Here is a 25,450-nt window from a genome sequence, read left to right on the forward strand (position 1 = left end):
GCTTTTCTGTCAGTCAGAGGAGCACGATAAACAATTGCTTAACTTGGTTGGCTGCACTTGTTGGTTGTGGTTAGACTGGAAAATGTGCTGAAGGGTATTGGTGAGGGACGTGTGGCTTGGCAGATCCACGTTGTATTTACACAAAGTTGGAGGGCGCTTGGGTATAAAACTGCTCTTCTGTGAATACAATTAGCAAATTTTTTACGGTATTTTAATGAACTCAAACTGTACCAGTTTTGGTAGAGCTGTTTACATACTTTATTTCTGTATTTGTGTAGACAGTGCACTCATTGGCTTTGCCACATCAGCTGCAGAAACAAAGCTATTCGTGGAGCAGGTGTGGACAAATGTTCCATGGAGATGAGTAGAACCAGGTGAACATAGTGTTTGTAATCTACAGAACGTGGAATAAATGATGTCATGCTGAGCAAAATTTGGGATCCAATAAGCACTTAAATATAATTTTTTCAGCTTCCTGCTTTAAAAGCTACTGAATTAAGTATTCCATATGAAAATATTTGTTTAGAAAATATGCTTTCATAAAAAATGCTTTGAGCAAAACAGGCAAACTGTTTGCCAGAACAATTGTGTTTAAGCGAAGTTGTCCTTTGGGATACAAGATACTTGTCCTACCCCGAATTTGGTGCTCAGCAAGAGGTCTGAGCATAGCGTGTGTGCGGCTTTCCTGTTGGTGAACGACCCACCCCGGGATGAGGATGCAGAGACCGATCAGGGTGGGTCACGGACGACAAGAACCGGAATTATCATCGGGCTGTAAGCACTTCTGCCGAGGACCCAGCCACCCGGCGACAGCGACAGCGCCACCGCCGCGGCCCCACACCCGCGGAGCCACAAGGCGGCGCCACACCGTCCGCCTACAACTCTCGCGAGACCTCCATGGGCACTACCCAATTCCCCCCCAACTCTCGCGAGATCCCTGTGCCGTGCGATACAGTTGTTGTTGACGGGCGGCTGTAGCCCCGCCCCTCGCCCTGCCCACTTCCGGCGCCGGCGCTGAGGGAGGAGGAGCCGCCGCGTCCCCCCCGCCCCGGGCCAGCCCCGGGATGGTGTTGGCCGCGGGAGACGGGCCCTGACGCCGCGCTCAGGTGAGTGCGGGCCGCTCCCCTTCCCCCTCGGTTCTGAGCTGGGCCACTCAGCTTAGGCTCGGCCTTTTCCCTCCACCACCCGGTGCCCCCACATCTCCTGGGGCAGCCGCGGCCCGACAGGCCTCGGGGCCCCCGTGTCGCCGGGGGGGTACCCCCGGTACCTCACCCCGCTCCACCCCCGGCCCAGCAGGGTTGTAGCCCCACTGCAAGGGGCCAGCGATCCTCTTCCATCCGTCCGGAGGGGCTTCCCCGCTGCCCCCGCTCCCCAGGGAGCTGCAGGAATGCCGGGGCCGGCTCGCCCTTCGCGATAAGAACGGCACCCCGGTGCCGTGCAGAGGTAGAGCGGTACTTTCCCCGTGCCCTTAGCAAGTTCTGGGGGCTTCCTCGCAATGCTTCATTGATGAAATTTGAGGTAGAGCTGGAACGAATCATCTCTTTTCCACACTGGTCACGTTTCTCTTTGGTTTCCTAGTTTTCTAGGACAAGCAGTGAGGAAATCGATTTATAAAAGTATTTAGGCGTTTACTTCCCATTGAAGTTGATTAGTTAATTTAATTTAGGCTTGGTACCTAAAAATTGTGGGGTTTTGGTTTTTGGGGGTTTTTGCAGTCTACAGCTTTTCTTTTCTATTTTTCTTCTTTTAGGATCCTCTGTCAGTACTTTCCAGACTTACCTACTCCCTCCTCTTTTTTTTTTCTTTTAATTTTTTAAAGCCAGCTGTTGCCTTTCTCTTCTCCAATTAAAAAAAAAAGGCTGTTTTGTCTGCTTGTTCTTTCTTCCACTGGGGTAGTGGCAGAAAAACAACCTACTTAATATTTCAGTTGAGCGAGCGGGATTTACATGCTCCCTGAATTTTTGCTTTGTTTTTAATCTGGATCTTGAAGCTAACAAACATTCTTGTCAACTTCAGAGAACTTGACCCTCTTGTAGATCTTACCAGAGTCTCAGCTGTTACGTACTGTTGTGAAATATGTGTTTTCCTCTTTTTTTTTAAACCTTGTTACTCACGTATCTGTTTTTCTCCACATCTAAGTGTCACATCAGTTGTTTCACTTCTCCTTGCCCCTTCACCACTATTTTGGTGTTGATGTTTGGTATAAACCTGTCAGCTTTCTCATGACTCTGGGAAGGCAGTAGGGCTTTCAGTGCTATAGTGACTAGGTTGGCAGGCTGGAGGCTTTATCTCCTGTTTTCACCGGGGCAAGACAAAATTAACAAGCAAAGTGATTGCTGTTGCAATGAACCTGTGAAACTTAATTTCAGGACTTCCCTACAGGAAGGGAGGAAACATGGAGATATGTAGGGCTCAAGCTGACAGAGATAAATTTTGAGTCTTGTCATTTTATAGTGTAATCCTCGTCATCTCAGTCGTTTGCTGGACTTTATCATTTGTCTTATGTATATCTCCTCTGATTCTCTGTTTTATACTATGAGAGCTGATGTTACCTGGGCATCTGTTTTATGTCTTGGTAACTGCTGCATCATACCTATCTGGTCTTCTATGCAAACTAGTTCATGTATAGACTATATACTGATTTTACAAGTTTTTTTGCTTTTATTTTGTTGGATTAACTGTCATGACTAAAGGATAAACATTTCTCCTATCATTTTAGTGATGCTGGGGCCTAAAGGGCATGGATCTTGTCAGCATTATGTTGGTTTTGGCCAAACTTTTAAGAATGAGTTGCCTTCATCTAGGAGTACTGTCAAAATGTATTAAGCTATGACAGACTGAATGTTTTTGTTTTATGACTTTGACATTATCAGTGCAGGTATCTTCTATAGTGGAGGACTGACACAACAGAAGATATCTTCATTTTAGTTACCGAATCTCCATATGTAACTTTCTCCACCATTGCTCTGCAGTGTGAAGAGTTACGGTTGTGCAGCTGCAGAGATAATTGCACTATTTGCAGCTGAGATCTGTTTCCTTCCCTGTGTCCTGGTAGCTGACTCAAAGCTCTCTTTCTAGTGTTAGACACTTATTCCAATAACTCCTCCCTTCCCCTTTCTCTCTCTTTTTTTTTTTTTTTTTTGTATTGTTTTTTGGCCAGCCAAAAAGTAGCTCTGAATACTGTCATGTGAAGCATGGATGCGAACGGTTGTAGCAGGTTGTCTGGTCAGGGATCTGGCAGAGGTGTTTTCACAGCAATTCTGTCGAAGGAGTGATGTCAAGCGGTGGTATACTGCAGTATATGGTGCAGTAAAATTGGATTGTAAACAATGATGAAAGTCTGACCTTTCTCCAGCAAAATTGAACTTCCTCTTGGCCTAACGTACTGTAACTCTCAATATTTGTATCTGAAACAAACTCTCATTTTTCAAGTACTCTAGGCCATCCTCGTCTTTAGTTGCAGTCATATCAACTGTTAAGTCATGTCATGACTGCTAAGAATATGATGATAGTTGTCAAATAAGGAACTAACTGTAATTTGGTTTTGTATTTTTTTCCCTGTAGTGCTTTAATTTTGGTAATTGACTTTGTTCTAATATTTGTGTTCTAGATTGAAGACAGCAGTAATGTTAACTCTGGCAAGCAAGCTGAAGCGGGATGATGGTGTCAGAGGACCCCGTGCATCCAATCCACCTTCTGATTCAACTCGGAGGGTGTCTGTACGAGATAAATTACTTGTTAAAGGTGAAAGGAACTTATATTTGAGTATTTGGGGATTTAGACTTTGCAGGTGTGTTGACAGCTCATAATATTAAATTGCCTATAAAATAATTTCCAGAAGTATTTTTTAGATTTCTTGTGACTTACCTCATGATTTATACTGTAGGTTATATGTTGGCCTACATCACACCTCCAAGAGCTCTTTGCCTGTAGGACACTTATTTTCATGGAATAATGCAAAACATAAAAAGCTTCTTCCTTACTCTGACACATGAATCTGTTGTTGGAAACTGTCATCAATTAAAACGTTATGATAAAAATTGTCACAAGTATCGCTAAATACGTAGGAGTAGAACATCAGCTTTGACTTGGTAGAAAGGTATTTTTTGAGCAAAAACATAACTGGAAAGTCCTAAAAGTAACATCAGTGTCCTGGTGGCCTTTAATGGTACAGATCAAAGGCAGTAAACTTTAAAATGCTTAAAAAAGTAAAGCAAAGTGATATTTTTCTTAGGCCTGGAGGCACTGGAAGTTGAGTATGAAGTAGTGAATAAAAACCAGCATCCTATTTTTCAGTAGTGCTCTATGATCTGTTCAAGGAAGGCTACTGTAGGTTGTTACTAGCTGACTCTCCATTGGTGAGAAAAAAGCATTTTACTTTGTGGCAATTCTAGATAAATGAATTAGTTTGTGAGCTGGTAATTAAGCTCTCTTTTAGTAAAAGCAGGGACACCTCTTACTTGATTTTCAGTTTTTCTGTAGCGTAGATAATCTTGTATTTAAAACTCCATAGGTGCTGACACTTTGTAGTTGCTTTGAGCTTAAACTCAGGTTTCTTCCCTCTAATAATTGTTAAGCATTTAATGCTTCAGTTGTGCAGCTTGATCTAGTGGCAAAAAATACATTGTTTAGGTTGACATTTGTGCTAAAAAAAATCAATAGCAAATACACCGCTGTTGCTGTGGAAGCTGTCGTGGTTAGGATTCATGCCAGTCAAGTGAAACGTGCTCATTTCCTGGTCTTATTTCAGAATGGCTTGAGACTGACAGTGGTATGTTTCCCTGGATGGTATTAACTAATCGTGCTGTTACATTTGGCTTTTTCGAATTAGGGTAGATTCTGCCATATAGCTGTATACCAGAATAAGGTTCCCCTGTGAATGCTGCTGCCTTGGTGCACTGGGAAGTGCCTCAACTAGACTGTAGGAATGTTTTGGTCACAGTTTTCTCTCTGTATTTTTCTAAGGACAGAGAGTTTTCATTCACTTTAGATTCTGATATGATAACTCTTGCAAAGAGCTTGTTATAGACTTACAGTTTGGAAATTCTCAGCTCCAGTTCTGAGGGGGAAAGATATCAGGCAGGAGAAATAAGCTCTTTAATCAGGCTTAGCTACAAAGCCAAATTACTAAATATATATAATCTGAGATTTTCATTAACCTACAAGTGTAGACTTGAGGGGAAAATAGCAAAGTAATATAAATACAGTTCTGCTACAATGCCAGGTATAGTGTGAAGTGCCATGAGAAATTCTACTGTGCCCTTAGAGTAATCATGTTTTTCACTTTTATGACTAAAACCGATCTCTACAGGGGAAGAAGGACTGTAACCTATACAAAAATCAGTGATTGTAATTGCTATGGCTACCATTAGCAAACCAGCGCAGACTAAGTATTGGATGAGTTGAGTCCCAGACTGACAAATGTTAAAAGCAGGTCACTGCATCATTCTGACAAGTGTGATTGTTAGATCATGATCTGATGGTGCATGAAAGTCGTATCACGTGGCCCTCCAAAAAGAGTTGTAGGAACGGCTGTCAGTTTGGTTAGAATGGTTTCTGGACCAAAATGGGAACTGACAGCAGAAGTAGATCACTTCAGTATAACTGTACTGGAAGTGAGGGGAAAATCTAGCAGTCTAAAAAAGGCTTGTTGGGGATGTTCTCTTTTAAGCTACTTGAAATAAAGACCATTCAATTACAAAAGTTTCTAGAACTTGCTCCAGTTCTTAAAGTTAGGCCAGCCAAAGCAGCACCTTCAGTGTTGAGAACCTGAGTGAAGATGGACTTCTGATGTTGACGGTTTTTTTAGGTCACATTGTCTAGATCTGCAGGAATGGGTTTAGCAGGGAGTGAAGAGCTGCCTGCTGAAGGTATGTGTACAGTGAGGATGCCTTTTACTGCTTGATTGTATGGAACTGTTGTATTAGACTTGAAACAAAGCTGGTGGGAGCCTGTAAGAGTTGTTGTAAGTACAAGTTGTTTTTGATGTTTGTTTAGGCTGGAGTTATCAAACAAACAAAAGATGACAGTTGCAGAATGAGTGAAAGGCTCAATCAGGTCAATGTCCTGGCAACTGTGAATGAAAAAATAATCTATTCTACAAAAAACCAACCAACCAAACAAACAAAAAAATGCTGGTGATGAGTATGGAAGGAGGAGGAGATGAGAAAAGGCCTGGCGTGTTCTGTCCTTGTTTGCCTCAGCAGTTGTGCTGAGGTTAGTGCTGGTTGAGTTGTACCTCTTGATGGTGTTAGTGGTGGTGGTGGTTTTATTCTACTGTGTAAAGCCTCTGAATTGAAAAAACAAGGGACTGTGGTCACAGGCTACCGAAAGCTCAGTGATAGCTGTGCTCTTTCCATAGCACACCTGGATCCTTTTGGGCCTCAAATAGGTCTATAGCTTCCGAGTCAGTAGAACAGGAGGCAACTGGTCTGTGCAGCATCCTTCACAGCATCTTACACGCATGGGAGACTGTCCTGGAAGCTTAGCTGAGGGTGGGTTTTGGCACAGAATCCTAAATCCTGCCTGGCCTTGGGACCTGGTGATAGTGTGTGAACCAAGGTCAGGTAGCTGTTCGCCTGATTAAGTGGTGATGATGTGCTTGAGAGATATTATCCTGTTCCTGATCACAGTACATTGGTGATAGTCTAATAAATTCTGCAGACTGTGAGTTTTGCTAGAGGTATCACTGAGACACAGACAGTGTCTGGTTTTTATCTGGAGGTAAATTAAAGACAGACTTGTTTGTGTTGATAGAGTTCAGTCCGAGGAGGCATTACAGGACCTCTTTAAAGGACATGTTGTTACGCTGATAACCCTGCAGTCTTCCAATGTATTTTGTACACTGACTGGTAAATAGATCAATGACATTTTGATTATGGGGTTGATGACAGTGACTGCAGCCACTGATAAGTGTAGATGATGCCTACAAGCTTTTAAAAATTTGGCATAGAGCAACTACATATGTCTGCTAACTGATATTGCCTTAAAATAGGACAAATAAGTCATAATTTAGGTATGATGTTAGCTATATGCAGCATATGGATGAGAAGAAAATTCAAAGTCATTTGAATTACTTTTACTAAATCTGGAAGTATGTGAGCTATCAGCTGAGTGTTGTCAGGTCCTGTCCTTGACTTCTGTGATGGGTACATGTTAAACAGTCTTTTTTTCCTACCTTTGTGATAAAGTTACTCTTAAAATAATGATGCCCTTTGTTAGTTTTTCTAAGCTGTACCTTTGCTTACATGTCCAGTATTGTTATATATTCAAATATTACTCATGGCTCAGGGCACTTTTTTGTTGGGTTATTTCATGGACATATTTGGAAAGGAAAAATTTATTTCCCTGAAGTTTTATGTAGGAAAATAAATCTGAGACAGCTGGAATTGTTCTTCCAGCTGTTTGTCCTCTGGGGTATTAGTCATAGCAGCGAAACAGGATTTGGTAGCAGCTTGTCCCCCTGCTGATTATCTCAGCAACTAATGGAGCACACTTGGGAGGTTAGCAGGGCACTTGTGTCTGGGGTGAGGAACGTGGTGATAGTTCTGATCTGAAACCCTGGGAAGTCACAGGAAAACATCTGCCACTTGGAAATCACTGAGGGCTAATGTGTCTGAGGGTGTGGAAGGGTGAGGACTAGTAATTTGGGCTGACAGTTCTTGGAGAGAGGCTTTCTGGCCAAGGAGGAGTTGATGGGGGAGAGATCAAGTGGGGCCTAACACATATTAAGAGAAATAGAACTAAGGAAATGTGAATACCTGGAGAAGGTAAAAAGCAAATACTGATGTGGAGAGGAGGAGCAGACAGAAATGATGCTTCAAGGGGCTCTGCTGCCTCTGGCAGGGAGAGGGGCTCTAATAAAGCACAACTTTGTTAAAAAGTTCGGTATGACTCATTCTTGCATCTGTGATTTCACTGGCTTTTCAATATAGGCTCAGTTGGAAGGTAGGGCCCTAGTTCTATTGGCCTAGTACACCAGTTAAAATAGAGCAAGAAGTACACTTTAGCAACTTTCAATTTGTTCTGTGCTGCAGAGGCAATTTTTGATGTCAAACCAGCTTAAAATTCATCTCTGAGGGGGAACATAATGAGGTTAGGAATAGAGACCACATAACAGGTCCTGCAGGATGCTCTAAGCCATGCAGTGCTGAAGTTGAAAAGGCAGATCCTTTCTGAAAATTTGAAAGGGGCTCAGGACAAGCTAAAGTCCTGTTTAATATTTTATAATGAATGCGACTACTAAATTGATATAAAGAACATGCCAGGATGTCAATAGTAGCAGCAATGTACATGCTTACTGATCACAGAAGTTATCCCTTGAAATGCTTTTTTTTATAGCAAACCTAAACATCACCCAGTTTTGTGTTACTAGTGCTGTTTGGTTTGATTGTGACAGCTTGAAAAACACTTAATCTCTAAGAAAAGGAGTTAGGATGGTTTATTCGTCAGTTGTCTTAAACATTTGTGGGTTTTACAACCTGATTAACCAGAAAGTGTTTCAGGTGTGCATTTGCAGAAGTAAGTAGGAAACTGATTGTAAAAATGAGATAAATGTGCGCTACGAATAAAAATGAGGAGAAGCCATGTGTTTGCTTTCTTCAAGCCTTCAGATACAGAAGTATTCCTTTACAATAACAGGTGAGGAAAGTTGAGAGGGTAGAAGATACTTTTGAGAATTAAAAAAACCCACCTTTCTTCATTTACACCGTTGAAATTAGGTGAGGCGTAGCTTTAAAAATGCTGCATTAACTTCTGCACGTTGCACAACTTATTGTTAAGTCTTTTCATTTATGCTTTTCATCTCACCAAAATGGAATTCCTTATTTTGGAAAAAACGGTGGAAAGCTTCTTTATAAATGAGTGATTTATATTTACCAAAGACTGAACTAGTAGTTTACACTGAGATGTTTGCACTGTAACTGTGATAGATATTGTAAAGCTAAAAATACACAAGAATTGAAGCTAATTTGAAAAATTATTACTAAGACTTTTTCTAGAACAAAGGGAGCTCTAGTTTCATGTATTGCTTCACTTCTTACGCCCCTGATTTTCAGTATACCTGAAGTACGAAGTTATATATTATGTTAGAGATTTCCAACCATGGTGACTTTACTAGATATTGATGTCAGGATAATAAGTTTTGCAAGAGTGTATAGAAGCTGAAGCATGTGATTTGATGGTATCTTGATTAAAATAAACATTTGGAAGTGGAAGTAAAATATACATCTCTTAATCTATTGAAAAACTGGCTGTATTACGCAGCTTGTTTGACTTCTAATAGCAATATGGGACATGGTACTGTTCATAGGAGCTAAGTAGGGTAAGCTATAAGGGTAAATGGATACAAATTAGGAGGCAAAAAGCATACTGCTAGAATTAATACTTAGAAAATTGAGGTTTTATCAGATTGTCAAGGTATTACAAAACTCTTCATATGTATCAGTCTTAAAGATGTACATTAAACAGGGACCTAAACAGGAGAGAGGGCTTTTTGAAGAAAACCAGAGAGAAGTAACTATTACTGTGGATGAGGTTAATTTCAGTTGAGGAAAGGATGCTTTCATTTTGTGTACTTATGCAAAACTTCAGTGGGAAGGATATGGCCTGACTGTGGCAAGGCTAGTAAACAAAGCACTTCTATATTCTGACTGTTGAGTTGGGGTGGGGGAAGGGGAGGGAGCAGAACAACGTGATTGTAGTCTGTGCGTTACTGAATATAACATTCACGTGGGTCTCATAAACCATATGCCTGTACACATGTCAGGAGTGTGTGTTCCTATTTCTGTCCTGGGAATTGTTATGGGCAGGGAGAGTTATTGTTCGTGAAATCATTTATAAATAGCTCTGGGTGCTTGTGTAGGCTTATCTTTCCTCTGTTTCATGAAGTTACTAAGCTGTTTCTGAGACATAATCAGTTTGTATTTGACTCTTCCAAAGTCTGTGGTAAGTTTAAGTTTAACCCTTGCCTTTTTATTCCCTTTATGGTTCAAAATATCATTTGGAACTGTTCAAGCAAGTGTGTACTAGGTCAAGAGAAGGACTGCCAGTGTACCTGCCCCTTGCATGTACGGTTTCAGGAACACCAGACTGGCTGGTTGGGAGCTGGTCTGGGTTGATTGTACCTCAGTTTATTCCCTGCAGAAGTTCTGATGTGTGTCTGCACTTGTGGCCTTTCAGATCTCCCCAGGATGGCTTATCAGGGCGGGTGCGGGGCCTTGCAGTACTCCCGGGTTTGCCGCTTCTTGGCAATAAGCCCTCTTGACTGTGAGAGAAGTTTGGATGCTCCGCAGTGTTTTTGCACCTCTGCTAAGACAGAACTTAAGTGGGCACTGACGAGCCCTGTTTTCCTTTGGAAGTTATAGAGCACTTTCACACAATATTTCCTGAGACTTGAGTTATGCAGTTGTTTGTCTCGGAATCTTAAGGAACAGTAAGGTGCCTCGCTGTGGATTGAGACGCAGGTACCTGTTTCTTTACTGTTCAGCTGTAGTTACAGTCATTCTTTCTGACCTTGTCTTCCAAAAATTGTGAGATTAGGTTTTTAGTTTAGTGAGGCTTTTGGAGCTTTTGCAAGTTCAGTGCATTGGAGTTTTAATTGTTGCTTCTACATTTTGCTTATTTATAGATCTGTTAAACCATGCAAATAAGTCACAGGGGGGCATTTTCTTTTGGAGAATATTCTTGTCAGTGCTATTGCTTTATGTAGAAAATACATAACTTAAACCATCAGAATATTAAGGGATAGCTTGAATGATGCGGTCAAAATGTTTGCTGTCTGAGCAGCAAAAGACAAAAGTTATTTCAATGTCAAGACTGTCACTACCAAAAGAACTCAGAAAACTCACACTCTAGCTTTGGCCCATTAAATGTGCTAATTATTATTAGTCACCAATGTTTATATGTCACAGCTAATAAGTAACGTTTCCTTACTTGATGTTACTTTAAAAGTTTAGATTATTGAAGCAGGTCTTCCTTTTTAATCTTGATAAAGTTATTCTGTTCTTAGTTTCAGTGGCATGTTACAGAGTTAATTAGAAACCTCAATTTTGGGGAACTTGTCTTTGTTCCTAAAGCTTTTGTGTGGATTAGTTATTATAGTCTTCCCATGTGCTTGCACACCGTCAAAGAGCACACTGTTCAGTACTACGGGCGTGAGCATCTTTATTTTCATGTTTTCACAAGAAAACCTGCTTGTTCTTTTGCCAAGACAAAGGGAAGCTCAGAAGTGTGAATGCATTACAGGAAATTTTTCACACTTCAAAGGAGCTGTGGTGATCAGTAAACTGTGCTGCACCTTGCAGGAGGCAGAAGTGAGGGCCCAGCTCAGCAGAGCTGCTGCAGCCCAGCCTTTGCTGGGCTTGAACATGCTCTGTGCTTTGGCTTCTCCATTTTCCTTGCTGTCCTTTTCTCAGAATCAAAACAAAGGGCAGACAGGATTAATTAAGCTGAATGGCACATAAGTACAGAAAGCAATAAGGAAAGTAGTCAGCACCTTAAAATAAGAGCCAGGTCCTGAACTCTGCCCTCTAGAGAAGGTTGACAGTGCCTCCCACTGTGAAAGGCTGGTGTGTTTAAAGAGAAAGGCGTGGGGGAATAATCTTATGATGGATTCTGTATAGCTGCAGCCTTCAGTAGTTGTAGTGTCTTGTCTATTTTTACTTTCCCTTTCTAGTTAAAAAAAAAAAAAAACAGTCCTTTATTATAGCTGAAATGACATTTTTGGTATGTTATAAAAGCAGTACTTCTCGAAAACTTTCGGCAGAAGTATGCCATCAGTGTTGTGTGTCTTTCCATGCACAACTTTGATTAAATCAGCTATGGCTGCTCACGTGCTGCAGAGTGAGGGATTTTAAAGAGTGCAGTTATGAACTTTTTAGGTAAGTGTGAAACACAGTCCTTCAGCTTTTGTGGGCTTTTCTCTCTTGGTGTAGTAGGCTGCAGGTGCAGGGATACCAGCACTCTGCCAGGCACGTGGGAGGTGAGAGTCAAGAGTCAAATAAGCATCGTGCTCACTGCAGAGACTGGCCATGTTTGGTGAGCATGGATGCAAGATAAGCTCTGGGGAATTAATGAGCTCTTAATTGTTATGAGAGTGGTTTAGATTTTGTACCAAGAAATCTCTCCCCATATCTTAAACTGAATTACAGTTTTCTTTAGATGTATTTTTTGATAGTTGATGTTGAAATCTCTTACGTATTGTTAGCCCAAATAAATGGCAGACCAGAAAGCAAAGTTAGAAATCGAGTGGAAAAAAATACTACAGGAAATGCAAAAATATATTTGATTATGTTTCCTAGAACTTTAGAAGCAAAAGGGGGAGGCATCTTGATGCATCTCATTCATACTGGTGTGAAATACAAGTAGTTGAAAGTAAGACTTCACTAAAAAAATATAAAAGAGGGAGTCTTCCAGAGAAAGTAGCATAGCAGAAAAAGGGCTTAAGAGTAAACTTCTCTTCCTAGGAGCTATGGAACTGCATCAGGTTGCTTCATCTCTTTTATTAATAAAACTTGCAAGTTTTATGCATGGAAAATATAATGAATAAAAAGACATTTTAACAGAAGTGCATATCTATAGCAAACTCTGCTCTCGGGAGAAATATCCAACAGACACAGGAGCAAAAAAAAGAACTCAACACTCCTGAGTTTGTCCAACAGTGTGGAGGTTTGGGGGGAGTTGTGCAATGGATGCAGTTTTTATCACTGATGAGTGCATGTTGCTGTACCAGGTGCTTGAAATGAAGGTGTCTTTCTCTTGTTCTTTCAGTGCTCTTAATGCTGGTTTCTGTGGGCAGGACCACATCTAGTATGACAGGGCTTTTGAATTAGTGTTTCAGTAGCTGTTTTCAAGGGTGCAGTACATTGTGCCATGCTGGGAGGCTCCCCTACCCGAGGCAGCGTGTGGCTGATGGCGGAAGAGCATCCGTAGTTAAAAGCTGGAGGGTGGTGATACTTATGCAGACTGTGAACCTTCCCTGCTTGTTTTTGTCATTGGACTGGCACCTTGATTCTGGCGGTTTTTCTGCTCTTGTGTTTTGGTTTGCAGGCTGTGGAGTTCTGGCCCGCTTTATTTTAGTGTCTTACGTAGACAAGTTTGGAGGTTTGGTTAATGCCCCCTTTTGAAGTGCAAGCGCTCTGTGTATCAGAAGCCCTGGTGCTTCAGTTTTGGCAGAGCTCAACTTCCAAATCACAGTAAGATACATTTGTGTTATCTGTTGGTCAGATGAGCATTTTTCGTAATGAATAGTGTGGCTTAAAGAGAATTTTCAAGGTAAACCTCCAGTGCAGCTTAATTATATTTTTAAGTAAAATTTGCTTTCCAGCATGATTTAAAGTAGATCTGCCAGTTTGGACTTCAAGGGTGGCTTTATGCTTGCATAAGTAACAGTATGTTTTTATTTTTTTTTCTTTCAACAGAGGTTGCAGAACTTGAAGCTAATTTACCTTGTAAGTATAGCATTTAATGGCATGCATTTTAAGGGGTAAAGGGCCATTGGACTGAATGTTTTGTCTGAAGTATGAATGCTAATGATATTTTTAAAATCTTGGGAAAGCTCTGCAAAACTGTGCCATTCAGGCTTGAACAGATTTTCTTTGTTGCTCCTTCTTAAGGGATTGTAGAGAGATGGACCACTTATTAGTGTCCTTTGGAAGTGGTATTGATCATTTGACTCTCTAATTTAATTGCTGATGGAATGGGAGCTTTGCTTTTATAAAACCCTCAAAAGGTACCTGGAACTGAAGAGTTGCATTTATTGCTTCACTCCTGTTTTTCCTCCATTCTCTCATTTTCAAAGCAGGAGATTCTGATTTAGGAGCAGGACAAATAGCTCAGTTCTTGGGAAACATTAAGTCAACCTAGTGCTTTTTCACTTTGCATACAAGCTGTAAATGAATGTGTTTGTTAATAGTGAAAATACTAATTAATAATTTTTTTTAAAGTGATCCATATTGCTTAAAAAAAAGCAAGATAGTGTGTTTTTTGCCCTGGAATTTTAGTTGTAATGTATATTGTACTAAAAGCTGAAATTATTAATGGCCACTTCAAAATGGAGTTTTAAGAGCACAGGGTAAATGGCTCATTGCTTCTAACGCTGAGGATAGCTAGTTAGAAATAAAGTATGTTTTCTGTTCCTTGGCTTTAGAAAGCCTAGTTCTATAACGGACAGCAAAACACAAAGCTCTTTTATAAATGGGAGTAAAGTTCCTACTGCTCTGTATGTGTTGCAAAGGAAGGTGGATGTTAACAGTGAAGGTGAGTTCTTGCTGGGCTCTCCTTCCCTTCAAGTGTTGACCAGAGCAGCATCATTCTGCCATGAGTTCTTGGAATACAGGCCAGCACAACAAGTTATTGCTCAGTAAGCTCATAGGTACATTCAGAGCCCATTGCTCGCTCTGCATACCTTCCTGTGGTGCATGTTCCTATTTCAGAGTAATCAAAGATGTTTTCCCTGCAGGGAAAGAGGCCTGAGCTGCTTGCAGCAGACTGAGAGTGTACATGCAGGCTATTACCATGCTGTGCATTCACACTGTCATGTCCATATGCTTTTCTTGTAAAGAAAATCAGGGAATGTTCTCTCTGATTATGCTGGCAGGTAGCTCATGGTGTTTCTAGTCTTTCCCCATCTAAGGGAAGCTTTGAGCATATTTTTTTTCTCTCTGGCTTAAACTTCTGGATGTTGCTTCTGATGAGCATCTTCTACTTGCTAATGATTCTATATCCATATCGGTGCTCAATCTTAAATCAGACTTTTCAGTATGCAGACTGCCTGATGGGAGATGTCACAAGGGGGCAAAATACAGACCAGAAGCAGCAAAAAGGGAGAGCACTTTCTGTATGCTCTTCTTAAAGGCAATTATGGAGATTTTGCAGAGTAATTGTAACTCTTTTTTTAAAACTTTTTTGTGTAGACTCTTCTACAGGAGAACAAACACCTGGGAAGTGTACCAGGGTTTGTAGTTACCACAATGTGAATGCATACTAGGGTTTGTGTACAGTTGTATTTATCTTTTTCAGGCAAACAGGGTCTACATCTCTGATGCTATTTAAGTCCTTGACAACAGAAAGCAAACAGCCAGCTTGGTAGGTTAAGAAGCTAAAAGCTGCATAATATGGATAATAATGTGTCCATGGATATGCACATCATCTAGTGCCAGCCTGACAGCTTGTCTCGGCCATAGTCAAGAAAGGCCAGTTTTGTGCATGGGAAGGCAACTTAGTTTGTGTCATCAAATGCAAACAAAGGGCTTTTATGCTGTTGACTTGCATCTGTTGAACTGAAACCACTGACTAGTTTCATCAGTTTTATATTTTATCTTTTTTTTTTTTTTTTCCACACGTTCTTTTTTCTCACTCTTCTCCTTAAATTCATCTAGTCTGAGAATAAAAACCTGGTGTTGGGTTTGTAATGATACTCCACAACCTTTGTTGTTAATGCATGTAATTGTTTGCACAGAAGAAACTTATTTGACATGACAGCTGAACAGAGACTTCACAGACTTTTGGATGAGGCTTTCAGTAAAGCTTGTATCTCATGATACTTTACAGGTATAAATAATCCTTTGTTAGCATAGGGCTGTGGTGGCAGGGATTAATCAGGGAGTGATTTGGGGGAGTATGAAAGATGATATACTTGCTTTCCCAACAGTGGAAAACCAATTGTCTGATGTAAATTATTCTTTTGCTTTACAGGTACGTGTAAAGTGAATTTTCCCGACCCAAACAAGCTTCATTACTTTCAGCTAACTGTAATCCCAGGTAATTTTTTTAAGCGTGTTACTTTTGTTTCTAGGTGGGTTAATGTTTAGGAAACATAATTCCAAGAGTTTACTCAAGAATAGAATAACCTTTCTAGTCAGAGAAAAACTGACTTTCACAGTGATTTATTTCATAGAGGCAATGGAGGGACTGGGCTGGATTTTGAGAACTAGGTTCCAATAAGAAGACCATCAAAATTGAGCAGGTTTAGGAAGCATTCTGGTTTTGTTTGCTTACTCTGAAAGCATCTTTTTTTTCTCTCAGCCAATTTCAAACTACTTTATTTTATTTGGCGAGAAAAAATTTTGGACTACATCTAGAGAAAATATTGCATTACAGCCCTGCTATGTTGCAGATTTATTCTCTTCTACTTATTGCTTGATTCTGCAGAGGTAAAGAGAGAGATGACACATAAAACACTACTGGAAAACTTCACATCTCTCTCTGTCTGAAGATACTTAGCCAAGTAGGAGTCTCTTGGTCTTTGAATATTCAAGTATGTGGAAATTAATACAACTTAAGTGTTCTGTGAAGCTGCTTCTGGTGTGCTGTTCAATGAAAACATTTTCAGAATGTATCATTTCCACATAACTTTTTTAATAGCCATGTGAAATTACAGAGTTTGCTCACGTAGCCGTCCATTTTAGAAGAAAAAGTTATTTGTGTTTTATGGATTAATTTGCATGGAAGATTTAAACCTCACATGCACTTCTTATTTTTGCTGTGTGTTACCTTTGAGACTGTGCAGCTACTTAAGTGAGAACATTGATGTGCAATACACTGAATTGTTGGAGTTAGATATGCTGGGATCAGTGTCTCCCTGCCAACTAATCCTTGTAGATGCACATTTTCTGTAGATGCTTATTGACAGCAGAATTCCGATGCAGTATGGTGGTCATCCTGATGTCTTATCTGTAGAAATAGTGGTTTACCCTTAACAGGGTGATAGGAAAGTTTCTGATAATCCAGTATCTAGTAGTCGAACGGGCTCTAGATGTCACTGTTGCTGCTTATTAGCCGAAATCAACTAGCTCTTCCTCAGCAGTAGAAATCTTGTGTGGTCTTTGTTAACATGTCCATTCATTTGCCTCCTTTTTGTGATGGAAAGATGAGTAAGACTGCCCCAATCAGTGTAATCAAAAATAAGTGCAAATGCTATTATAGAACTTCTCATTCTGTGTAGGAGATGTATTTGCGTTTACTTGGTGAGAATTAGTCTGCTTGCACCAAATGTCCTGCAGTTTACATGATGCTGCTTTATTATATTTTAGAAATGAATTGATTTTACAAGATCATCACCCTGCAAGTTAGTGATATCTTGAATGTGAAGCGATGATAGCTTCTTCATGCTAATTCTGCATCTAAATACATAGTCATTTTTTTGTCTGTTAACTGCTGTGCAGCAAGATGTTGCAGTCAGAGACAGTTGCTGTGTGCAGAGCATGTTTTGTTGTTGTTGTTGGTTTTTTTTGCTAGCTTCATTCCTGAAATGATCTTAGGAATGAGATGATCTTAATTAACATTATGTTACTCTAAATATAGCTGCACAGCTGAAGCCTCTGCAGTTGCAGTCTGACCGAAGTAAACATCTATTTTCAGCTGTGCATAATTCAGGTACAGAATCTTGTGATCAGCTATAGCTTAGTACAGCTCTCTAAAGGCAGAATGTAACACATACTGAGGAAATCTTGGTAGCTTTTCTTTAGAGTATGCTACGTCTTAGTTTTTTTCTGGGATAACCAAGAGGCAACTGAGTGATTCACAGGACTTTTCTGGCTCAAATGGGCCAAAATATTTGCTTGTGGCAACTATTTTTGTAGTGTCTAAACAACATTGCATGAATCTTGAGAGTCAGGAGAAAGAGGCAGTTTTCTTCCTCCTGCCTGGAACTGCCTCTCGCATTGGGGAGCTGAGTTAACTTCTAGAAATTCTGTTTATACATCTGGCTCTTAATGGAAGGCTTTGCAAATATCTGTGCGGCTTTCCAATTGTGGAACAAGAGCTGGGCTCAGCGCAGCTGCGGGTGCCAGGGAATGTCTAATGCTGCCTTGCAGTTCCTCGCTGTTTGGACTTTCATAGTAAGTGTGCGTAAGCCATGGCTGGTAGTCTGCACAGCAAAGAGGTTCTTGCTGGCTCATTTCTTAAGGTTCTCAGTTTGCTAATTTGCAGTTAGATATTGCATCCTTCATCACAGATCTGGTAAGAAGTGCTAATTATTTTATACTCATGTTTAAGTTCTTTTATATTCTGATTAACATTAGAGCTTGAATTATTTAACCACATTTAAAAGGAATCTTACACCAAAAGATGTAGTCGTGTTTACTTGGTGAGAAAGTAGCTGGTTGTCAGGGTACTATGAAGATACTGACTGTGTTTTTAACACTAGCAAGACCTTTTGCAGTTAACATTCGAGCCTTATGTTACTGACAAAGCTTGCTCTTGGATGCTTTGTTTTATGCAGTCATTTCAGGTGTGGCGGGTCTTGGAAGGACAGTGAAAGAAGCTTCTTCAGGTTCTCTCTAAAAAGTTGATTTGAATATGAAAATAAACTTTACTGTCAAACAGAGATACTTTCAGCTCCCTTTGTCATGGAGGCACCCCAAAAGTCAATTTTTGGTGGACAGCAAGTTCCAAAATAGACTTTATTTTAGCTGGAAAAGTGTAGCCAATAAATGGACTATGGTTATGGTTATGCATTCACTCATGAGAAACAGAACCAGTGGTCTCTCACTGAAGGGTACCCACAAGAAATAATCACTCTCCTGGGTTAGGTGAGGACTCATGAAAGGATATATCCAGTAAATAGCCCAGCACCACAGGAGGAGACGAGGCGCTCTCAATCCCAAGAAGTCTCCTTAGACAGCGTCCCAGTCTAAGGGGAGGGCTCCAGTTCACAGACCTGCTGCTCTAAGAAGACCACCCCAAGGGGGTCTTCGGTGGGGACCTCATTTTATATCCTGGTCAGATCTGGCTGTGGGCATTAAACATAGTCCAGAAGCTTCTATGGGCACCTCCCTTGTTGAAGACCCTGTCAGTTGACTGAGGGTCCCATCCTTCCTGCCCCCTGAGCTGGGTGGAGGTGAAGTCCCCCTGCCCTGGGGTAGGGGAGGATGTGACTGTCAACACCTTGGTGCCACTCTAGGTGTGTATGTGGGTCAGGCATAGTGGAGCACAAGAGGCCCCATCAGCTGCCCTATTGAGGGCTCCAGATTTCAGGGGGATGTGCAATTGCCACACCTTTGCTCTCCACTTCTCACTATAACCTTTCTTAACAAGTTTTTAGTGTCACAAAATTATCCTGATGACAGTGAGTTTTAAATTAAGATGAAATTGTAGAAAATCTTTAAGAGGGTAACTGCTTTCACATAAAAAGTGACTTGTCCTCGCAAATTCTGATTCCTTTATGTTATAGCTTTCTTCAGTACACCATGAGTGAACATATAATAGCATATGCTAGAAATTGGATAAGACTTAGATTTTACTGTCACAGTGGACAAACTCTGTGTTCCCAAGGCAGATGCTGCTGGCTTTCTCTGTTATCTGAAGCTTCTTTTTGTCACCTGAAACAGTTGTTCTGTCATTGAAAAATGCCCTTATGCCATCACTTGCCTCTGTTCTTATTTTTGTGCCAGTACCTTCTTGGATCAAAAGCTGGGAAAAATAAGGAGATAGATGGTTGTAACATGGGCAGAGTCCTGCATGCTGCACCAATATTTGGAGCACAAAATTGGAAGCTGAAGCTAAAATATGGTAATGACCTGGAAAAAAAAAAAACAAACTAGAGGAATAGGTAGAGGTTATGCAGTTTTCTGCAACTCCCAGACAGCTGGGGTAGTGTCGAGGGTTAAGATTGCGGGGTGACAATAAAACCCTGGCAGATGTATTGTTAACCCCCTCTTCCCCCCCCCTCCCCGCTGCTTCCCCCTCCCTCTTCCCCCTTTTCCACCAAGGAGAGGCGATTGGGAGGAAAAGAAGCACAGAGTGAAGAGAGTTGGACAAAATTAAAGATGTTTTACTAATGCTACTAATAAGAATAGATAAAATAATACAAAATATACAAAACCAATCTTGAAAGTCTCAGCAACTGCAGAGCCGGCAACCAAAGTCCTGGATTAGACTCTGCAGCCAACCGGAGCTGGATTCAGTCTCTCACTAGGCCTCAGTTTGCAGGGACGACTAGCAAGGTCCTCTCCTAATGTCGGCCATAAGGAGAAGGGAAAAGGCAAAAAGGGAAAAGCAAACGAGATCCTCGTGATCTCCCACTTTTACATGAAGTATTCACGTGAATGGAATGTTATACACAGTTGGTCAGTTTCTTGGTCTCTTGTTTCTCGTCGCCCCTCTCGCGAGATGTCCATCCGTGCTTATCAATAAGTTTGCATTCCATTGCTAGGTTTACCAAAACATGTGTCTGGTTCTCCAGGAAAATACAGTTAATGTGAAGGCTTTAGCTGACAGGCAAATTCACTGAAAGAGATACTTGTTTTTAACAAAACCAGGACAGGTAGTTTGGAGCTAGTGTGATTATTCTGGAGTCCCATTCTTCAGGGAATTAATAAAGAGCCTGTTTTGTGTTTTGCATTCCATAAAATGACAAATGCCGGTGAGTACGGCTGAATATTTCAGTGCTGCCGATTCAGGGAGCTACTATCAAAAGCACATCCTTTGTGGCCTGTCCTAATTATCTTGCATTTTCTTCTAAAGTGATAAAATTTTAGTTTAGTATTTTCACAGCACTTTTAGCCATCAAAATACCATACAAATGCAAGCTAAGATTAGAGTCAGGTTGTCGATAAGGAAACTTGAGACTGAAGTGGGAAGGATGCTTGCTCTGTTAATACAGTTTGAAGACATAAATTTAAGCAGCAGGAGGAAAACTGGAGCTCAGACATATTCCCTTTTGCAAAAGTCTCCTCAGTCGTCAACTTCCCAAGTTATGTGCTAAAGCTATTTTGAGTGTTTTATTTATAGCACTTTCCTCACTATTAACTTTGCCAGAACTTCAGTTTTTCCCACCACTGTTAACATGCCTGGGAAATTGAGGGTCTTTATCCCAGTCTGTGCAGGTGTTGTGGGACACAGGGAAGGAAACTACCATGTGGGAGAATCTATTTATTATACTTGATTGAGATGCCGTAAGATTACTTCATTGTGAAGACTTACCTTGTTAATGCATTGCAAGATTTCTGGCTGGGTACTGAGACACTCCAGAGATATGAGTTTTTAATATACATTTGACTGATAATGGGTAGCATGTTTTACTGTTGTTTAGTGAAAAGATTTACAAACATGCAGGGAGAATTGTTAAAAAAAAAAAAAAAAAAAAGGAGGGGTCTGTGAGGAGTGATGCTTTACTTTTCTCATTTGGTAAATATGTCCTTGCTTATTTTATAACAGAACCAGTAGGGTACCCAGTACACTTTTTGGTTAGTGCTAGCATGGACTGATGGCAAGGTAAACCCATCACGTGAAATGAGAAGTTGTAATGGAAGACAGTGATGAGTATTGATTTGTCTTTGAGGGAGACTCAGTCGTGTAAGTATGTGGAAGTGACCTGCAGTGTGAAGTACAATGTCTAAAGTGCTCCAAGTCTTCCATAGATTTCTCAGCCTTAAGTAGAACACAGAAAAACAAAAGAAAATGGCAGTAATACATGAGTAATCTCTAGTGGCCTGTGGAGGTGTTAATATGCAGTTAGGAAGTGCTTGAGCTAACCTAGAATGTTTTTGCAGAGAAAAAGGGATGTTCTTTCACTGTCTGCTCCTGCTCTTTCTCTTCTGCTGACTCTGGTGATAATTTAACCCCTCTGCACACCAGTTCATATCAGTAGTCTGGGAGGAAACTCTGTGTTTTTTTTGCTGTGATGATTTTTGTGAAGTGAGAAAGGGCTTGCCTCCTTCAACTGAGCTCGCCTTGTCTGCACATGGGCGCTAGGAGTTGCTGCTGTGGCTGAGTGGAAGTGGAGCTGCCCTGAGCCAGATCCAAATGGGAAGGAAGACCAGAGAAAGCAAAAACAACTGTTCATCTTGCCCTGAGCATCTCCTGAGCAACATCAGAGTGATCTTGCTGTCTCTGCTTGGAACTAAGGGCCTGCCTTAATGTTCCTGCACGTTGCAGAGGCTGGGGGCCTGATGTTTTCAGTATGAAAAGAGATGTGCAGAGCATGGTTTTTCTCTTGCTGCTTGACTGGCAGGAATCCGACAGTCTTTTGGAAAGCTCTCCTCCCTTGGAGCCATTCTTGAATGTTTCTTTTGGACAATTGTATTACAGTAAGGATTCATTAAATCTGAGGATTTTCTTTGACATAAGACCCATGTAGATACATCCATCAACAGGCATCTATTTCACATTAGCAGGGGTGGAATATGATGAGCTGCTGTATACTTCCCTCCAAGTCTGCAAAATCAAGGAACTATTGAAATTAAGCCAAAGAAAGTAACTTTCCACTGCTGGACTTCCTGAGCAATGTTAACAGTGTTGGTGTTTCTACTTTACCTTGCTGTACTGGCAGTCGGCTTCTCCCTGCACAAGCACACATGAACATTTCATGTGATTACTTATGTTGTGAAGTGATAACTTGATAAATGTTTATGAGCAAGAGGGCAGTGGAGAGGCTGTAGAAGGCTTTGAGGTACATGGGTTGCACTGTAATGAATCCTGAATTCCTGTATGGTGTCACTTGTTTGTTTTAGTACAATCACTGAAAGACCTGAGATTATTTTGGCTGTGTTTTTTTACAAGGAACAGCATTTTATTTGGAAATGGTGTGGATTCCTGACACTTGGTTTAAAAGCTATTATAATGTGCTAAGTGGTGGATCAAGTGCAGCTAGGTGTGTCCTGTAGGGTAACTTGGTGGTGCTCCAGCTGTTTGAACTCCCAAGGAGACATGGGACCATTTTCCTAATTATTCCTTCCTGGAACAGTCAGAGTCTTGTATTGAGTGTTTTGCACATTTGGCAGGGAGCAGTTTCATCAAAGGGCTATTGATATAGCTTGCATTTTACATCTCATTCTTTAGAAACGGCTTGTTATACTGATTTTTATCACAGTATATTTGAAAGCAAAAGATAAATGCTTTTTATTTTGCTTTTTTCCTATAAAAATCGGTACATGTGCATTTACTTTCTGGTAAAGCGTAGCGTGTCTGAGAAGACTGTTTAATAAATCAAATACACTTCAAAATTGAATTGGAGTGGAAATGGAGAATGTATTTGAAAAGCATATGTTCTGGACAGGTTATTAAAGTGAGATTTGCAATGTCTGAGTTTTGCAGCTTTGTGCTGCACAGTTCAGTGTGGAGGCAGCTGTAAACATCATTGTGTGGGATGGGGAAGACCAGCCACCCTGTTTTCATACTTTATACCTATGCTACTGTTGCAGTCCAGCATTTCTGATGCTGTTCATGTGCTGAAATGTCAGTGGTGTACACAGACTCCTGGGATAAGCTGGACCATGATGTACATCCCAGCAACTCTTTTGCTGTTCTGCAGCACAGATCTTTTGGAGTGGTACACAGGGTATAGCATACAGTCGAATCTCATCTTTGACAGCATCAGCTTTTACTGGCTCGCTTCCCTCCACAGCTGAGGATTTGCGCTGTTGAACAGGGTGATGCCCTCTGCTTTTCAGTGAAGAGGAGGAGGGTAGGAGCTGACTGCTTTCTTGTGGTTATGGCCAGTGTGGTGTGGAAGGGACAGACTGGTGCTGACAGTGATGAGTTTGTAGCGTGGTCTGAAACCTGAGCAAGTAAATGTGGTGCCTTTGCTTGGTAGGAGAAAATAGAAGGTTGTGCTAGCTCTGGGGGAAGGCAGCAGGTCCAGAAGACAGCATCCTCGAAGAAGAGTTTGATGACCTTTAGTAGAGGAGCTTTTTTTTTTGGTGGTAGTTTGGAACAAGCTAGACAGCAAGAAAACTCTTCTTAATCTTTCTGTAAACTATGGATTGCTTCAAAGAACTTCCCTTCCAATGTTTGTTTAAAAAAAATATTAAAAAATACTGTTGTGATTTCCAGCCTTCTTGACCTTCAAACCTTCGCTGTGGCTGCACTCTGTGAAACACAGAGCTGGAGTACCTGAGGTGGTTTGAGCCTGAGCGCTCCTCAGGTGTCCCAAAGCCCCAGTGAGGGCTGGGTACCCGTGTTTCTCCTTCTTAATGAAAATTAAAAAAAAAAAAAAAAAAAAAATCAATAATGGCCATGCCAGACAGATACTTTTCAGATCATTTGCAAACGTTTCAGCTTCCAAGCACAGCCATCTCAAGAGCTGGAGGCTCTTATCCTATTATATTATCTCTGGTTAAATGCAACTAGATATTTTCATATTTCATATTTTAAAATTGAGCCACTTTTATAATTCAGTATTGAGTCTGAGGTTGACAGAGAGGCAGGCAGATTTTTATAACTGATACTATCATCCTCAGATAATTACAATAAGAGAGCTAACTTGCTTTTCTATTGTAATACACTCTGAAGCATACTCTTGCACACCATTATTCATACTACTTGTGATATGTGATTGCTAGCTCAAGTCTGAGAAGGGATGCTAAGTCCTGGAGCAGGATTTAGCAGGCATTACCAAGAGAAGTATCTATGCAGCTCATTCCAAAGGTCGATGTTGTGGCACTGCCTGCCACGTGGCCAATGTGTGGCAGAATTCTGTTTCTACAGACATGAGAAGTTCAGTCACAGGTTCTTCTAGCTTGACATTGCCTCATCAGGAAGGTGGATTTTCCAGGGTCACTCTGGAGCTGTTTATTCTTCTGACTTAAAATTTATGCTCTAAAAGTTTTAGGAGTGGAGGAGGACACTGTGTTCACATTCGCTTTGGACTACGTGGCAGCTAGTGTTATGGTATAATGAGGTTAAGTATTTGATGATAACACCGTGCTGTTATTTTAATCTTTGTAAGGACAGATACTTTGTATTATATGGTGTCTGTTATTTTCTCTTCTTTAACTGTGTTTCTTGTTTTGCTTTTCTAGATGAGGGCTATTACCAAGGTGGAAAGTTTCAGTTTGAAATTGAAGTTCCTGATGCCTACAACATGGTGGTGAGTATTTGTCATTAAACTAATAGTTGTCTTTTTAGATTTCCTTTCCAGGTAATAAGCTTCAAAGGGAACTTGGCATTAAGACTAAGAAGGGAACTTCTGTTTTTTACTAAAATATCATGTGTTTGTAGAAAAATCTTGGTTGCCTGGAGTTTTGGAGGTCATCTGAACTCCTGCGCAAGGTCGAGGTACCGTTAAAAGTTGTATTCGGTTGCTCAACGCCTGGGCCACTTGGAGTTTCAAAATCTTACAGGATGGGGATCCCACTGCCTTCCTGGACCTGTGTGCCAATGTTTAATTACCTTTGTTGTGAATTTTGTTTCCTATATCAAGTCAGAATTTCCCTTTTTGCAGCTTGTTTGTGGCCTCTTGCTTTATCACTGTGCACCTCTAAGAGTCTGGCTGAATCTCTATACCCTCCCTCCCATTGGGTAGCTGTAGCCAGCAATAGGGTCCCTGCCTTCAGCCTTCTCCAGGCTGAACAAATCCAGGTCTCTCAACTCTCCTTGTACCACGCGAGCTCCAGTCTCATCTCTGGCTGTTCTTTTACAGTCTAGTGTTTGCATCCAAACAGCTTTGAGGCTTTTATTGCCTCAATGTTATTATGCCTTAAAGAAAAAAAATAAGTATTTGTAACTGAGT

General features: G+C 40.9%; 1 protein-coding gene across 6 annotated transcripts in view; it reads left to right on the forward strand.

Moving 5' to 3' along the window:
* The first annotated feature begins 946 nt into the window (after positions 1 to 946).
* Positions 947 to 25,450, forward strand: part of UBE2F (ubiquitin conjugating enzyme E2 F (putative)) — an 84,990-nt gene continuing 60,486 nt past the window's right edge. For 4 of the 6 annotated variants that reach the window (XM_065069153.1, XM_065069155.1, XM_021286589.2 and 1 more), the window contains exons 1-5: positions 947 to 1,106; positions 3,611 to 3,744; positions 13,419 to 13,448; positions 15,694 to 15,759; positions 24,741 to 24,808. In XM_065069153.1, coding sequence (XP_064925225.1) covers positions 3,627 to 3,744; positions 13,419 to 13,448; positions 15,694 to 15,759; positions 24,741 to 24,808 — 282 coding nt within the window. In that variant the 5' untranslated portion in view covers positions 947 to 1,106; positions 3,611 to 3,626. The remainder of the gene's footprint in view (positions 1,107 to 3,610; positions 3,745 to 13,418; positions 13,449 to 15,693; positions 15,760 to 24,740; positions 24,809 to 25,450) is intronic. The other 2 variants (XM_005501687.4, XM_065069152.1) reach the window with 2 other exon arrangements.

The sequence above is a fragment of the Columba livia genome, chromosome 7 (assembly GCF_036013475.1).
Source record: "Columba livia isolate bColLiv1 breed racing homer chromosome 7, bColLiv1.pat.W.v2, whole genome shotgun sequence".
In the NCBI taxonomy this organism is placed as follows: domain Eukaryota; kingdom Metazoa; phylum Chordata; class Aves; order Columbiformes; family Columbidae; genus Columba; species Columba livia.